General features: G+C 39.6%; 1 protein-coding gene across 1 annotated transcript in view; it reads right to left on the reverse strand.

Annotated features, from left to right (window-relative positions):
• Positions 1-3,833: 3,833 nt before the first annotated feature.
• Positions 3,834-18,560, reverse strand: part of LOC112449367 (ankyrin repeat domain-containing protein 26-like) — a 101,674-nt gene continuing 86,947 nt past the window's right edge. Inside the window, exons 22-27 of the mRNA XM_059892865.1 lie at positions 15,688-16,644; positions 13,914-14,081; positions 10,698-10,867; positions 9,228-9,456; positions 4,400-4,445; positions 3,834-4,150 (exon numbers count right to left, since the gene is read on the reverse strand). Of these exons, the coding sequence (XP_059748848.1) occupies positions 3,846-4,150; positions 4,400-4,445; positions 9,228-9,456; positions 10,698-10,867; positions 13,914-14,081; positions 15,688-16,644 (1,875 nt within the window). The 3' untranslated portion in view covers positions 3,834-3,845. The remainder of the gene's footprint in view (positions 4,151-4,399; positions 4,446-9,227; positions 9,457-10,697; positions 10,868-13,913; positions 14,082-15,687; positions 16,645-18,560) is intronic.

Below are 18,560 nucleotides of genomic sequence, written 5' to 3' on the forward strand. Positions count from 1 at the left end.
TTCACTCTTCCCTTTCACTTTCATCAAGTTGCTCTTTAGTTTTTCTTCACTTTCTGCCATAAGGGTAGTGTCATATGCATATCTGAGATTATTGATATTTTCCCAGCAATCTTGATTCCAGCTTGTGCTTCATCCAGCCCAGCATTTAGTATGATGTACTCTGCATATAGGTTAAATAAGCAGGGTGACAATAAACAGCCTTGACGTACTCCTTTCCTGATTTGGAACCAGTCTGTTGTTCCATGTCCAGTTATTGTTTCTTGACCTGCATACAGATTTCTTAGATGCAGGTCAGGTGATTGGGTATTCCCATCTCTTTAAGAATTTTCCAGAGTTTTTTTTTTGATCTACACAGTCAAATGCTTTGGTGTAGTCAATAAAGCAGAAGTAGATGGTTTTTTTTGGAACTCTCTTGTTTTTTTGATGATCCACTGAATGTTGGCAATTTGATCTCTAGTTCCTCTGCTTTTTCTAAATCCAGCTTGAACATCTGGAAGTTCAAGGTTCACATACTGTTGAAGCCTGGCCTGGAGAATTTTGAGCAGTACTTTGCGAGCGCGTGAGATGAGTGCAATTGTGCGGTAGTTCGAACATGCTTTGGCATTGCATTTCTTTGGGACTGGAATGAAAACGGACCTTTTTCCAGTCCTGTGGCCACTGCTGAGTTTTCCAAATTTGCTGACATATTGAGTGCAGCACTGTAATAGCATCATCTTTTAGGATTTGAAATAGCTCAACCGGAATTTCATCGCCTCCACTAGCTTTGTTTGTAGTGATGCTTCCTAAGGCCATGACTTCACATTCCAGGATGTCCGGCTCTAGATGAGTGATCACGCCTTTGTGGTTATCTGGGTCATGAAGATCTTTTTTGTACAGTTCTTCTGTGCATTTTTGCCACCTCTTAATACCTTCTGCTTCTGTTAGGTCCATACCATTTCTGTCCTTTATTGCACCCATCTTTGCATGAAATGTTTCTTTGGTATCTCTAATTTTCTTGAAGAAATCTCTAGTCTTTCCTATTCTATTGTTTTCCTCTATTTCTTTGCACTGATCACTGAGGAAGACTTTCCTATCTCTCCTTGCTATTCTTTGGAACTTGGTATTGAGGAGGGTACATCTTTCCTTTTTTCCTTTGCCTTTAGCTTCTCTTCTTTTCTCAGCTATTTGTAAGCCCTCCTCAGACAACCATTTTGCCTTTTTGCATATCTTTCTTTTGGGGATGGTCTTGACTGCCTCCTGTACAATGTCATGAGTCTCTGTCCATAGTTCTTCAGGCACTCTATCGGATCTAATCCCTTAAATCTATTTGTCACTTCTACTGTATAATCATAAGGGATTTGATTTAGGTCATACCTGAATGGCTGCAAAGAATGTAATCAACCTGATTTCAGTATTGACCATCCGGTGATGTCCATGTGTAGAGTCTTGTCTTGTGTAGGTGGAAGAGGGTGTTTGCTATGACCAGTGCGCTCCCTTGGCAAAACTCTGTTAGCCTTTGCCTGGCTTCATTTTGGACTCCCAGGCCAAATTTGCTTATTACTCCAGGTATCTCGTGACTTCCTATTTTTTCATTCCAGTCCCCTACAATGAAAAGGACATCTTTTTTGGGTGTTAGCTCCAGAAGGTCTTGTAGGTCTTCATAGAACATTCAACGTCAGCTTCTTCAGCATTAATGGAATTACTGGGAGTTGATATACTACTCCATAAATGATAGGGAGTAGGAGAAAAAGGCATCTTCTGAATAACAGGTGACTTGAGCGAGGCACTTATGGGAGAACAAATAACATTTAGGAAGGATAAATGGTACCTTAGGAGGATATATGGGAGTTAGGGGAGTTTTGTGATAATGTCTGTTTGTCTGGTGCATTCTCCAAAAAAAAAGTCTTCTAAGACTTTTTCCAAAAAGCAAAGCAAAAATAGATAGATTGGTAGATAGGTAAAGATAAGGTGAAAAGTCTTAGGCAAATCTTATTTATCGAGAGGAACTTTCTCTAATTTTAACACTGTCTCCAAAAGTAAATCAAGTCAATTAAAACTGACTCAAAAGCATTCCTTTCTATAGTTGAATAATACACAGCTTCTTTCTCCATTCATCTGTTGATGGACATCTAGGTTACTTCCATGTCCTAGCTACTGTAAGTAGTGCTGCAATGAACACTGGGGTACATGTGTCTTTTTGGAATTTGCTGTATGATGCAGGGAACCCAAAGCTGGTGCTTTGTGACAACCTAGAGGGGTGGAATGGGGAGGGAGGTGGGAGGGAGGTTCAAGAGGCAGGGGCCATACGCATACCTATGCCAATTCAGGTCAACGTTTGGCAGGAACCATCACAATATTGTAAAGTAATTATCCTCTAATTAAAAACAAAAATTATAAAAAGTTAATTCATTTAAAAGGCAAAAACTCAGGCAAATCTTATTTCTCCATGAGGAAATGCCTATGAATCTGTGTTTAAAGTTATATATAGCAAGTTTTATGCCACTATTAACAACTGTAATACATCAAAACATTGACGGAAGCCATACAGCAGTATCTAAATCTTTAGGTCTAGATATAGTGATAAAAACTGGAAAATAAAAAAAGCTATCAATCAACACCACTAAAAATTAAAGACAAGTCTGGCTCTTTGGGTGCTGTTTAAACAGCTGGTATTAGGGCTCAGCGTGAGTTTGTAAAGAGCATCCCTGGTGGCACAAATGGTAAAGAATCCACCTGCAATGCACGTGACCCGAGTTTGATCTCAAGGTCTGGAAGATCCCCTGGAGAAGGGAATGGCTCCCCACTCCAGTATTCTTGCCTGGAGAATTCCATGGACAGAGGAACCTGGTGGGCTACAGTCCATGGGGTCTCAGAGTCAGACACGATTGAGTGACTAACACTATCACTTAGAATATGGAAAACTCAACAGTGCTGATGCTTAAATCTGCTAAAAAGTAAGTTAGATGCAGAGAAACATCACTTAAAATGCTATATAAATTTTCATCATACACACATAATACAAAAATATTTTCCTTTAATAAAGATTTTCTCATCATGTTTAATGGGAAACAACGAAATGGCATGGAAATGGTCCAGTAGAGAAACTTTTACTATTTATCTTTCTGAATCATGTATTTTTCCTTCCAAATCTGTATATCTTGTTCTTCTGTTTACAAAAGTAGGTCATCACACACATTTGACCCATCTGTAGATCTTCGAGAAGACACTCCAAAGGCATCAGATGCAAACTGAGGATCAACTGAAAGAAAAGGGAAGAATTATATTCTTTACCTAAAACACCTGGGTTAACTAAGATTAGTAAACAAACAAACAAAAAACCCTGAGACCTTTCCTAGTATTCTGAAAAATGAAATATATCTATAGATGACACAACACAAAATACTAATCAAGAGTACAATTTTCTAATCTGCTTATGGTCGCATGTGGGGCTGAGTATCAGAGCTCCTGGTTTTCTCATTCTTCATTCATGTACTCATGCAATTGAGTGAAATGATGAATACTCATGTATTCATGCAAAGGTTCTGTGACAAGCACTGGAATTACAAGATGAAGGTGACCCAGTCCACCCTGAAAAATGATATGCCCCAAACTGGAAAAACAGACAAACAGGCAATTTCCATACAGAGTCACAAATACTAAGATATAAAAGACGGCACAAGGAACACTCAGGAGGGGAAGCCAGCTTTGTGTCAATACTGCCAGCTTTCTGGTGGAGGTGATATGTATGTAGCTACCTGAAGGACAAGAAAAAGTGCAAGAGACAGAGGGGAGAAGCCCGTACAGAGACCGGAGGTGAGCAAGCGAATCTGTGGGATCCTACACAGTCTGGCTGGTTAGATGCAGAGCTAAGCGGCAGAGTAAGCTGGTAAAGAGATAAGGCCAACTACTTTGGCAGGACCCAAACTGACGTGGGTGTTTGGAGCATTTCCCGAGGGTAAAAGATAAACTGGTGACGTATCTAGTGACAGAGAAATTTTAAAGTCACCCACCAAGTGACAGCTACACAAACGTGACTGCTCGAGTCTGGGTTTCCTAGCCTTAACCACTACCAGACACTTGAGAGGCTGATGAGCGGCACGTTTTCTGAGAATCGTGTCAGGGTGTAGGAAGACAGCTCCACAGGGATGGAGGAAGTAGAAGAAGGATACAGCTAGAAATAAAAAGAAATACACAGACCTTCAGAGACTGTTTCTCAAGCTATGGTACATGATGGATAAATGGAGAAGGATATTTTTCACTATGACTGCTCACGCTTTCACATTTTTCATTAGCTATGTATATAAAACAATATTTAACACAGCATCTGTTATCCAAACAATGGAAAGAGACGCCATTTATTGTTTACAGTGTATTTCAGAAATCAATGTCTAAATTTAATTCATACATTTTGGCAACATACCTTCTCTTAGTGCTCTAGCTATACTCCTGTCCAACTCCCGCCGCATCTGAAATAAGTCAAATATTTATCTTTAAGATAAACAAGTTATATGTTTATAACTTATTAAATGTGACTTTTAAATAATACTTTTAGAGACTAGACCTAACCTGAAGACTACCTCAGTAGGAAAAAAATCACACAAATAAAAGAAAATGAATTCCTACTTATTCTGCTTATAGATAACACAGAACATATATATGGAATGCTATTTAGATTAATCTGATAAAAAGTACAATAAATATCAGTCTATCAAGTACACATAATTTCAAAGAATTAGGGAATGACCCATAATCCTCGGAATGACCCACAAGATTACTATCTTCTCCCCTAAAAGCTCCTGGCGTAAATATGTACTTCCGAGACTTTATTTTGATTTCTAGGTGAGGATCCTGTTCAAATAGAGGAAGTAGTTTGAGTCGAATGTTAATAAGGAGAACACATCTGTGATTTTCTTTAAACTTTTCCATTTCACAAAAACAAAGAAAGGTGAGAAAATTATATACAAGAAAACAACGTGCCAGCAAGACTTAATTCTGAAGACGTTTAGCGAGAAGGATTCTCTCATCAGTGTTAGTTTCCGAACTACGTCCCATAGAAGGGGAAGGTCCCCCAGGGGTCGCTGCAGGGTTGAGGAACAGAGAAGTCCCAGCTGCAGGGGCTCTGCCCACTCTTGAGCTAAACGGTTCTATACTTGTCTCCACTTTATGTAACACGGTTCCACGCAGAAGTTTTTTTTAGAAGAAAGGTTGTTTTCTTTTTTTTTTTTTAATATATTTTATTTTATTTTTAACTTTACAATATTGTATTGGTTTTGCCATATATCAACATGCATCCGCCACAGGTATACACGTGTTCCCTATCCTGAACCCTCCTCCTTCCCCCCTCCACGTACCATCCCTCTGGGTCGTCCCAGTGCACCAGCCCCAAGCATCCAGTATCGCGCATCAAACCTGGACTGGCGACTCGTTTCATATATGGTATTATTCATGTTTCAAGGCCATTCTCCCAAATCATCTTTGCAGAAAAAAACTTTTGTAAGGTATGAGACTCACTGATTTACTCAAAGTTCCTAACTCTACAAAAGAAGTAACAAAGCCAATGGCATTCTTACTGAGTCCTGGGCCAGCTACTTTCTCAGGTAAAGAAAAAACACATAGATTTTTAACTATAACATAGACAAAATGAATATATAAATCCTTCCTATATAATTGAACAGTGCTTGTGGCATGACATGACTTTCTAACTAAATTATGCACTTTAAATGCATAAATAAGAATAAATCAATATCAAACTCCTATTTGTAGCAGTTGATATAGTTAATTTAGAAAGGAAAAATATTTTTTAAAAACAGGACAGAGAACTTGAAGGAAAAAATCTTTATTTGAATCAGCAGGCCAAAACTGAAGAGATTTGTCCTTAAAAGGATGTTCATTTTCTCCAGATAAAACCTGGTTAACTAAAATCAGTCAACAATGAATTATCCACATTTTGGGTTATTTAGAACAAAATTTAAAACACGCAACAGATCTCTCTTTACTGTCTGCTGCTGCTACTGCTGCTAAGTCACTTCAGTCATGTCCAACTCTATGCGACTCCATAGACGGCAGCCCACCAGGCTCCCCCGTCCCTGGGATTCTCCAGGCAAGAACACTGGAGTGGGTTGCCATTTCCTTCTCCAATGCATGAAAGTGAAAAGTGAAAGTGAAGTTGCTCAGTCATGTCCGACTCTTCTCGACCCCATGGACGGCAGCCTACCAGGCTCCTCCGTCCATGGGATTTTCCAGGCAAGAGTACTGGAGTGGGGTGCCATCGCCTTATCCGTCTTTACTGTCTAGCATACTTCTATCCAAGCTGTCATCATTAGTTTATACAAAAAGCATGAGTGTAATCTCAATTATAATCTAAATCTGGTCAGAAATTACAGTTGAACTTCATTTCCTCAGCCTGAAGTTTCAAGGTGAAGACTTATACTCCTACCCTCCATATGAGAAGAGAGGAGATTTATCTAACAGGTGAGTTTGGGACAAGGAACTAAGAAGTGCTTGCTTGGTCCCAAATCTCTTCTTTGAAAAGATGTCGGTGCCCACAGTACTGTGAACTTGGGTGTGCAGTAGGCTGCCTATGTCTGGGACGGGGGTCAAGCATTTGCTTCCTCCCCTTAGGCCTGCGTGGGGAAGTATCTGACTTGGGATGAAGTGTTTAGAGGCCCGCTGTGACTGCACAGCTAAAGCACATCCTCCAATTTCACGGCTCTCAAGTACTAAGACCCAACATAGCCGCAGTGCTGTCGAAGAAACTTTAGGTTGCTCTTCTATGATGGCAAGAAGCCAAATGAGAAAAGAGGTTGAGATTGCATTTAACAAGGGCTACTTTTCTCTGCATCACCAACATCACGAAAACACCATCAAAACGATAAACCCGTGTGCGCTGACTGAAATGGATATTTTAACCACAATGATTACACAATGAAAACTGGTTGCAATTTAAAGACTCCCCATCATTGCTATCTTAGATACCATCCATCCAGATGATGTCAAGATAGAGATAAAGTGAGCTTCATTTATAATTTTTAAATGTTTGCATTAACTACAAATTTAGAATCATTCTACAACTGCTCAGCACGATAGTTTTTAGAAATTTAAATCAAAATTCTATAAGTAAAATAGCAATTAAAGACATACTCTTGTACAAGAAAATAACAAAAGATGTTAACCTAAAACCAGAAATTAATCTTTTGATTTAGTATTACAAGTTTGTTTAATTCATAAAAAGGATTTATCTAGGATTCTTTCAAATAAAAAAACATCCATATGTGGTTAGTGTTTAGATGCCAGTGATTCACTTATGTTTGCTGCTGCTAAGTCGCTTCAGTCGTGTCTGACTCTGTGCGACCCCATAGATGGCAGCCCACCAGGCTCCCCCGTCCCTGGGATTCTCCAGGCAAGAACACTGGAGTGGGTTGCCATTTCCTTCTCCAATGCATGAAAGTGAAAAGTGAAAGTGAAGTTGCTCAGTCATGTCCGACTCTTCTCGACCCCATGGACGGCAGCCTACCAGGCTCCTCCGTCCATGGGATTTTCCAGGCAAGAGTACTGGAGTGGGGTGCCATCGCCTTATCCGTCTTTACTGTCTAGCATACTTCTATCCAAGCTGTCATCATTAGTTTATACAAAAAGCATGAGTGTAATCTCAATTATAATCTAAATCTGGTCAGAAATTACAGTTGAACTTCATTTCCTCAGCCTGAAGTTTCAAGGTGAAGACTTATACTCCTACCCTCCATATGAGAAGAGAGGAGATTTATCTAACAGGTGAGTTTGGGACAAGGAACTAAGAAGTGCTTGCTTGGTCCCAAATCTCTTCTTTGAAAAGATGTCGGTGCCCACAGTACTGTGAACTTGGGTGTGCAGTAGGCTGCCTATGTCTGGGACGGGGGTCAAGCATTTGCTTCCTCCCCTTAGGCCTGCGTGGGGAAGTATCTGACTTGGGATGAAGTGTTTAGAGGCCCGCTGTGACTGCACAGCTAAAGCACATCCTCCAATTTCACGGCTCTCAAGTACTAAGACCCAACATAGCCGCAGTGCTGTCGAAGAAACTTTAGGTTGCTCTTCTATGATGGCAAGAAGCCAAATGAGAAAAGAGGTTGAGATTGCATTTAACAAGGGCTACTTTTCTCTGCATCACCAACATCACGAAAACACCATCAAAACGATAAACCCGTGTGCGCTGACTGAAATGGATATTTTAACCACAATGATTACACAATGAAAACTGGTTGCAATTTAAAGACTCCCCATTATTGCTATCCTAGATACCATCCATCCAGATGATGTCAAGATAGAGATAAAGTGAGCTTCATTTATAATTTTTAAATGTTTGCATTAACTACAAATTTAGAATCATTCTACAACTGCTCAGCACGATAGTTTTTAGAAATTTAAATCAAAATTCTATAAGTAAAATAGCAATTAAAGACATACTCTTGTACAAGAAAATAACAAAAGATGTTAACCTAAAACCAGAAATTAATCTTTTGATTTAGTATTACAAGTTTGTTTAATTCATAAAAAGGATTTATCTAGGATTCTTTCAAATAAAAAAACATCCATATGTGGTTAGTGTTTAGATGCCAGTGATTCACTTATGTTTGCTGCTGCTAAGTCGCTTCAGTCGTGTCTGACTCTGTGCGACCCCGTAGATGGCAGCCCACCAGGCTCCCCCGTCCCTGGGATTCTCCAGGCAAGAACACTGGTGTGGGTTGCCATTTCCTTCTCCAATGCATGAAAGTGAAAAGTGAAAGGGAAGTCGCTCAGTCATGTCTGACTCTTCGCGACCCCATGGACGGCAGCCTACCAGGCTCCTCTGTCCATGGGATTTTCCAGGCAAGAGTACTGGAGTGGGGTACCATTGCCTTTTCACTTATGCTTAGGGGTAGATAAACTGCGGTGGGTGCAGCAAAGCTCAGAAATGATTATGAACCACTGCCAAAGTGAAATCAATTAGAAAGTCAAACATTTTAAAGTATACTTTCAGTTACTAGGCAATAAGATTTCATTTCTAAAGTAGAATTTCAATGCAGCTTTTCAAGAAATTTAAAAAGTATCTCTTAAAAACGAGAGATCTAGGACCAAAAAAATCATTAAATGTTTCCTTGATTAGCACAGTTAATGACAGCTTTTACTTAGTGTGCATAAGTCAAATAAATAACTCAGAAGTTCACCAAATTACAAACAAGGATCATTAATATCAGAAATCTGAAACCCAGTGGAAAAAAGATAATAGAACTAACCTTGGTCAAGTAAGTCTCCATGCTATTATTCGAAGGGCGTGGAATTGAGGTAGAAAACCTTAAGTTTGCTCTTGGAGTAAGATTTCCGTTGAGCACTAAAGGATTATTGAAATTTCCAACACAAGGGGGCTCCAGGACTGGCCTCGTGCTAACAGTGTTGAAGAAAGATCTGTTCTGCTGCTTCTCCACCTGAAGTTTGGCGCTGACCACTGCCAGCCTCTGGTGAGTCCTGGGTAAGATGGAAAACACCAATTTCATTCATGTTTTCATAAATTATCTGCATATTTAAGTTGCCATATAGTAAATGGAATTCCCATTAAATTATTTGAACACTGAAAACACAGAGCAGACCTCCTGTAAACAATAACAGTTGTAACCTTGCTCTAAAGAAGTACACATGTGTCTGGGGCTCCTCAAGTAACAAGGCACAGTTGGGAGAGGAGAGAAAGGGCATCAGAGAGAAAGGGAGGTGGCCTCACACGGACACCTGCTGCCTCTGGGACAAACCTGCCTCCAGGAAACAGTTCAGGGATGAAGAAACACCCCATGCCACAAAGCCACGTTCAAGTGCTTCCTTTCACCACCCTTGTATACATGTTTCACTCATGACCTCAGAGAAATTCAGCTTTTGGCTCTGAGGAATCACCTAGAGCCACAATCTCAAGGGAGGACGAGAAAGTCAAAGGCTAAGGCTGAAAAGAGCTAAAACAGCCCCAGGAACAATTACAAGTATCCCCTGCTTTTCCAAAGTTCACTTTATGTTACTTCACTTCTACGAAGGGCCTATGTCAGTACCTGTTTTTGATGATCAAAAAAATAAAAAAATCTGAAGACAATTTCTGGTCTCATTTAAAAAGCCAAAACTCTAAACAGTGTTCAGTGTACGTTTTACAGTGAGAGGCATCGCGCTCCCCAAGCAGGGAGACTGGCCCCACTGACCTCCTTCCCGGGAAGCCACACCCCACATCTCAGCATCAAGTCGCCACAGCCCTAAGCCCCGTCTGGGAGCACCTGTGCTTCACTTGTGCATATTCATTTCATGTATCGACTAGCAGAATGTGTCCTCAGGTCCCTGCTTCTTTGCTTTATGCTGCTTTGGCTTTTGAAAGGCTTCCTAGGAGTGCTCTGCTTTCAGATAGTGGGGAAGCCTGGACTGGGCACTACCGGTGGGATCTGCCCTTTCCATCCTCCACACCCCTCAGTCGGGTCACTACATTACTTTTAGCCACTTTGTGACTTACCCTGCCTCTAACCCATGTGTTCATTTCCCCTGTTTCATAAGCACGCCTGTACATAGTGTGGGAAGCCTTGACACAGTGCTAACAGTCGGTCTTAGGGCTCCCCCTTAGCAGTGGCCATCTAGTTAGCTTTCCCTTCCTACGAATCTCATGCCCCACTCTATAAAAATTAGGCTTTAGAGACAAATCAATGAACTAAATTTCGTTTCTGTGATTCTGTGTTTTGACTTACTTGTCTAGTTTATCTTCCAATGACTTTATAAGTTCACATTCTACTAGGTAGAGTTGCTTATATTTTTCCAACTCTGCTTTATTAGAATCTTCTTGCAAACTTTTCATTTTGGAGAGTTCAGATTCCAAGTCTTTAATTCTGACTTCCATCTGTTGAAATCCAGCTTGTGTCTAAGGCAAATTGAAAAAGATAACATTTTTAAAATAATCATTAACCTGGAAAATTACATTTATTCCCTTTAGTTTTGAGTCAGTGATTCAGAGAGTGATTTCAAAGGTGAAAAAAAAAAAGAGAGAGCGGAAGTTTAAAATAATTATTGTTAATGTGAAGTGAATTAAATCTGAATTATAAAATTAAAGTGGAATCACTGTTACAGTAGTACTTATATAATCTGATAATTCAAAGAATAAGAGGATCAACTTAAAATTTTAAAAATTGAACAAGATAATAATTCAAGAGGATGGTACCAGTTCTAAACCACAATATTTTCTTTTCTTCCTAATGGTCTTGTTTTTTACCAATTGGTCTTATAAGTAAAAGGATTCTCTAGTGAGAATCATTCTGAAAGGTCAATTTAGTGATAACTGTGATGGAAACTGAAATATTAAAAGGGAAAACAGGCGCCCCCCTTCCTTCCAGAAATCTACAAAACTAACTGCTCTAAGGGAGGCAGAGGAAACACCTGCGCTGCATACATCCAAAATGTACTGTGCAGGGAGAGTGAACTCAAGCACAGGACAGACCAACAAAGTAATCTGCAAAGCATGGTGACTTCTCTTAATTTCTCTACGAGATCCTGTCTCGCTCTTTCTTCACTCTCCTGTTGATATTGCTCTACTTGACTGTGTTCTATCATATTCACTTCTATATGACTTCTGAGGATCACTACTTCTTGCTCCAACTTCTTTCTCTTCTCTCTAGTTTTTTACATTTCTTTTGCACTAGTTTCATAGATAATAACTCCTGTTGAAAAACTTGGTTTTTTGCATCCAGGTACAGACCTTTTGAAGATGCAGCTTCCAGCTCTGCTGGAAAATCATCAGTCTTCAAGAATATAAAGATAGTGTTTGCTAGTGAAGAAAGTGGACTGAGCACAGCCTAACTCAAACCCAGGATGAAATAAATACGATGGTATCTGTATTGTAGAATGTAGGACCAGGGATTACTCAGAGAATCAAGAAAGATGTTCTCACCACCAAGAGTCACAAAATATGTTCTTCACTGTCATCTTTGTCACACAACAATTGCACTTGGTTTTACACTCTTTTATGGTCCTACAATAATATTTTTCTATCTTTCCTCCATAAAATGACTACAAGTCACCTCTTAGTAGAATGTCTCTTACTCCTCCCCCCATCTTAATGTCCCAGGATTTTAAAGAAGTTTGAGGGATACTGTACTGTCATGCATTGGAGAAGGAAATGGCAACCCACTCCAGTGTTCTTGCCTGGAGAATCCCAGGGACGGGGGAGCCTGGTGGGCTGCCGTCTATGGGGTCACACAGAGTCGGACATGACTGAAGTGACTTCGCAGGGCTAAGTTAATAAATCCCTTCCAAAAGAAGACTATGAGAATAAGACTCTAATTCATAAATCTTGTAAATATGGATTCTAATCCCATAAGCCTTTTTCTGAAGTACAAAGACGTTTTGCTAATTTGAATTGCATTCCAAACAGAATTATTTGCAAAGTTAAAGAAATCCCATTTCCTAACAGTTTACAGAGATGATCCACACATTCTTCTGAACAGCAACAACAAAAAATGCCTCATTCTTGTAATCCTTTGTTACTGTCCATTTATGCAAGACAAGTGCTATGCACATCAATAAATATTCCCTGTTACACCAATGTATACTTAGCCAAGATTCCCCCTCATGGAAGAAATGTCAATAGTGTAAAATCAGGGGCTAAACTGTTCCTCAGAGCCTAGGTAACAAGCGCTGATGTGAAAAGGCTCAAAGAGCTGGATAGTCAGGAAAGCTCCATGAAGGAGGAGAGACCGGGTGCCAGGTCTGAAATAATGAAGGACTACCCAAGAGGAAAAGAAACTGTAAAGACAGAAAGGACAGTCTGAGCAAGGGCCAAGGAAAGGTGAAATCAGCCAGCTAACTCTGAGGATAAGATCCAACCACAGGGAAATAAAAACATGTGCACACAGAATCATGGAAATCAGTGTCCACAACAGCATTATTCATAGCCCCAAAGCGGAAACAACCCAAAGCTCCATCTAGTGATGATGGATACATGGCTTAGCTTACTGTTGACAACCAACAGAAACAGAAGAACTGATACTTGTTATCACATGGATGAACTGTGAAAACATGACATCAAATGAGCAAAGCTAATCCCAAAGGAGCATACTGCATGATTCCATTTATATAAAATACCGAGGACAGGCATGTCTAGAGAGACAGATATTAGACTGGGGGTTGCCTGGGACTGAGGGAGATGGGAGGCCATGGGTGGCGGCTAAGGGATGCAGGGTTTCTTTTAGGGGGTGATGGAAATGCTCTAAAATTGACTGTAGTCACCAGTTACACCTCTCTAAGAGATACTGAACTACACATGTTGAGCGGGTGAATTCTATGATACGTCAGTTATATCTCAATAGCTTTTAAAAAATCCAGTCCAATGCAGGATCCAGATAATCTTCTTAATTCTCTAGTTTGGATGTACATATTCTACACCATCTGAATACCTCCATGCTTTTACAATATACTTAAAATGAAAATGAAAGAAGGCAATGCCTAAACTTCACCTGGTTTGTATAATACCTTTTATGCAGAAGTTATTCTGAAATCCATGAAATAAATATATACAGAACTCTACAGCCATTCACAAAAGGAAAGATGAGAAATGATAATATTCTGAACGTTCCATTAAATTAATGACTTTAATCTGGCTTGCCTCATCATGGTAATACAGTTATCACTTTAAAAAGTATTGTTTCAAAGAAAAAAAAGGCTCTCAACTTGTGTGTATAATGAGGCACAATTCTCAACCTTCCTAAGGGTAAATAATATAAGAAAAAAACAACATAATGCAAATGGCAGGATGAAAGTTTGAGTTTAAGAAACGAATGCATTATAAAGATAATAAGAAAATTGTAGTAAGTTACTTGTAACAAAATTACAGAAGAAAGCTGACCATGAAAATGAGTGTCCTAAAACACTTTATCCTGCATATTAACTGTTAACACGTTCAATTTCAAACATACCTGACTTGTGACTTGACGTGGTTGTAGTAGTTTACAATTGTTCTTCAAATCCTGAGCCTCAGCTTCTAACTTAGGACAATAACGTGACGTGAGCCTCAGTGAAGCCTCCGACACAGACTGCTTTTTTACAGCGTCATCCAGTTCTTGTTGAAGTTGTCTCACCACTGCCTAATAAGATGCTCTGTCACTGAGTTTATCAAATCACTTTACTATTATGTTATGTTAATAACAGATAACTCCAACATATGGACTTTGAAAACTATCGCCACAGACAGCAACTCACCTTCTTTTCCCTCCTCACTGAATCTAGTTACAGACACAGAAGGGGCCACCCTCCAGCCTTCCTGACGTTAAGTTACTCAAAGGATGCGGCCCCACTGTCCACGCCCTGCCCCTCCCAATAAATCTGCAGAGCGTCACCACCTCACGTCCAGAAAGAAATGAGCGTGAAGGTGGGACAAGTGGTGGAAAATTCCGCACTGTGGAAACATTTTCCTTTTTTACTAGAAGCTGTGATTAACTCAGAGATCTTCACAGATTCCAACCAGTGCTCAGATCTTTCCAATAGATTCCCACCTCAGCAGAAAAATGGGGCCATTCCCTTGTTGCTTATCTCTTTTATACCTAGTAGGGTGTCTATGTTAATCCCAAACTCCTAATTTATCCCTCCTCCCCACCTTTGCCCTTGGCTAACCGTAAGGACCTACTGGAGAGCACAGGGAACTCTACTCAGTATTCTGTAGTCACCTACCTGGGAAAAGGAACTGAAAAAGAATGGATACGTGTATAACTGAATCAGTTTCCTGTACATCTGAAACTAACACAAAATTGTAAATCAATCATATTCCAATATAAAAGAAAAATGAAATTTAAAAAATGAGGTTGCTCCCATGGCCTTCAAGGAGCCTCGACAACCTGGCCTCCACCTGCCTCCAGACCGCAGCTCCTACAACCCTCTCCCTGACTCAGTCCATTCCTGCTGCTCATGAATCCTGCCGTCCTTCATTTTTAGACGACAAGCTTGTATTCAAATGATAGTAATTGATACTTAAAATGAGAATTATGAGCAAATTGTTTGTAAAAATGTTAAGTAAATCATAAACAGCAGTGGGAAGATTAAATCAAGAATAGTTTTGCTAAAGTTCACCACCTGAGTCCCAAATTACGATTTAATGATAAGTAGATGCATTTGAAGAGTTGAGAGGCTTTAAGAACAAATGATTCAAGGCTAAAATGTTTCCCGTATTAACTCAAACTGACATGAATAAAAAATAAAATTGTACCAACAAATATAACAAAAAGCTATGAGAAGCTACTGAAGCCAAAGTACGGTATACAAAATATAGCCTCTGGGAAACCTGGAATTGACTATCAAGATAATCCAGGTAACTGAAGCTTCATTTCAAAATATTCATTTCAGGTTTGAGCATTTCATTTATCTGCTTCATCATGATACTGAAATGTGGTAACATAAAGATTAAAATTATTACCTTAATAAAGAGTAGATTACTAGTACCTGTCTACGTTAACAATTTAGAACTAAATCTCTTAGCATTTCACAAATGACACAATGTCCCTATTCAAAGTAAAGGATTTCTTCGGTCTAATTTTTATTTGCTGGATACAAGGTATGCTTTTAGGCTGGTTTAGAGACCATAGATTCACAGCCTGTGTATTTTTTATATTCAACTAGATTCAACATTTAGCCAGAATCAAGAATCACTTTGAACTTTCTTTCAGGAAATCTGAGATACTTCTCCTTCTGGATACTCACTTCTCCTTCTGCTTTCTCATTTTCGTACTGACACATTCTCTCTTTTAAATGATTACATTCCTTGACTAACTCCTTGTTTCGTTCCTCCAGCATCAGACCTTGTTTCTCACGTTTGGCCTGAAGTTCTCTCACGATCTGCTGAAACTGGTCTTGGATGCTAATGACCGTCTTCTCTCTACTGTCGGCTCTGTTTCGTGCATTGTCCAGTTGCTGTCGGAGCAACATGTTTTCACTCTGGAGTTGAAATAATCTCTCCTCTAAGGATTCCTGCTTTCCAAGGTATGTATTCACTCTGCCTTGTTGGTTCCGATACACGTGTTCAATTTCCTGCTTTTGACCCTCTGCTTGGTTTAGGTCTCTCTGGACATGTTCTAACATCAAAGTCTTTTCTCTAAGATCATCTCTCGTGTGATGCAGCTTGATTTTCAGCTTATTGAATTTACTTTCCACTGTAGATAGTTGCTGGGAAAGCATCTCGTTGTTATCTTTTAGATTAGCCACATCGGACTTCATTTTGTCCTGCAAGCATAACCACTCGTCTCTTGCTCTCCCAAAGGCAAGTTCCAGGTCTCTTTTTGATGTCTGACCTTGATCACGATTGTGTAAGGCAGCAGCCAGTCTGGAACGGTAGGATTCCACTTCCGTTTCCAGTCTTTGTTTGCTTTCTTTTTCCTTCTCCAGCTTAGAGTTTAGCATTGTATTCTCAGCTGTCAGAGCATTAAGCTGGCCTGTATAGTGGGATACAGTCTTTGTTAACATTTCCTCATCCAGTTTTATTGTCTTTTGAAGGTCATCATTCTTTACTTTGAGAATTTCAATGTCCTCAAAATAGTTCTCTTCCTTTTCCCGGTGCTGATTTTTCAGCGCGTCTCTCTCCAGTCTTAGCATGGCAATTTCCTCCTGCAGCATGTGGTTTTTGCGCAACAGGTCTTTTGCTTTTTCACAACTATCAGAAACCTAAGTGAAACAAAGGAGATGTTTAGCTAGTACTCAGTAAAGTGACATTCCATGATTTCCTCTGAAATGAAAGACTAACTTGTATGTTTACACAATGAAAAGACTGCACCAAGTGTGTCTCCAACAGGAACAAATAAGGTTCAACACAATCCTCAGACTTTACACCAGCATAAATTCCCAAAGGTTCAAAAATTTAATGGAAGACAACGAATCCACGAAAGTCAAAAAGAAATCCCAAGAGACTTTTCAACAAGCTCAGAACTGGAAAGGCTTCTCTCTGAACTACAACAAACCCAGAAGGCTTCAAATAAAAGATTCATAGACCTGATTACACTTAAAAATTGCATCTGACGTGGAATATTTATATAATGGAAAACTAGTACGCCATAAAAAAGAATGGAATAATGCTATTTGCAGCAACAGGCATGGACCCAGACTTTATCACCCTAAGTGATGTAAGTCAGACAAAGCCAAGTATTATATCACACTGCTTATATGTAGACTCTAAAATGAACTTATTCACACAACAGAAAGAGACTCATAGACACAGAAACCAAACTTATGGTGACCACAGGGGAAAGCGGGGTAGGAGAGGGATATATTAGGATGTTGGGATTAGCATATACACACTAGTAGATATAAAATAACCAACAGAGATCTGCTGTACAACATAAGGAACTACACTTAATATGCTGCAAGAAGAATCTGAAACGGAATATGTGTGTACATGTGAGCGTGTGTGTGAGTGAGTGTGTATGTGTATTAGTCACTGAGTCATGTCTGAGTCTTTGCGACCTTGTAGACTATATAGCCTGCCAGGCTCCTCTGTCCATGGAATTTCCCAGGCAAGAATACTGGAGTGGGTAGCCATTTCCTTCTCCAGGCTGCCGCTGCCGCTGCTAAGTCACTTCAGTTGTGTCTGACTCTGTGACCCCATAGATGGCAGCCCACCAGACTCCGTCGTCCCTGGGATTCTCCAGGCAAGAGCACTGGAGTGGGTTGCCATTTCCTTCTCCAATGCATGAAAGTGAAAAGTGAAAGTGAAGTCGCTCAGTTGTATCTGACTCTTAGCGACCCCATGGACTGCAGCCTACCAGGCTCTTCTGCCCTTGGGATTTTCCAGGCAAGAGTACTGGAGCGGGGTGCCATTGCCTTCTCCATCTTCTCCAGGGGATCTTCCCAACCCAAGGATTGAACCCAGGTCTCCTGCATTGTAGGCAGATTCTTTACAGTCTGAGCCAGCAGGGAAGCCCCATTTATATAATATACATGCACACATGTACATATATATCTGAATCACTGTGCTGTATACCTGAAACTAACAGAATATTGTTAATCAACTATAATTCAATAAACACCACCACTTGCTAGGTTTATAAACACTGCATCTGATACCTCCTATACATCTACTTCACAGTAAGAGCCTTAACTCTGTATAAATAGACTACATTTTGTACAAAAAGTTTTTCCTTGAGAATATGCTACCTTCTAACATTTTAATAGGCAATTACAAGAATTACACCTATTGACAACTGTATTAAGCACTTCTACAAACATTAATTAACTCATTAGCTATAATGATTCTGGAAAGGAAAAAGTTAAAAATACGAGTAAGCTGCAGCCTTTTCGCCAGGTCTTTGGACTCTACTAGTCTTCTTACATCAAACCACATGTCTCTAGTACAAACATATCAATACAAAATAAGCTTCCTATTTCATTCATGGTACATACACTAATGGTAAATAAGGTAAAATTTAGAAAGCTCTTAGAAAACTATGAGATTATTTGTTGCAGCAATAACTTTCATTATCTCTCCATAATGTCTGAAATAGTAAGACGGGGAAAATACAATGAAAAACACTTAATAACTATCACTAAATATATGTTATGCCATATCTATCACTGTTTTCAAAAGT

Source organism: Bos taurus, chromosome 13 (genome assembly GCF_002263795.3).
Source record: "Bos taurus isolate L1 Dominette 01449 registration number 42190680 breed Hereford chromosome 13, ARS-UCD2.0, whole genome shotgun sequence".
Lineage (NCBI taxonomy): Eukaryota > Metazoa > Chordata > Mammalia > Artiodactyla > Bovidae > Bos > Bos taurus.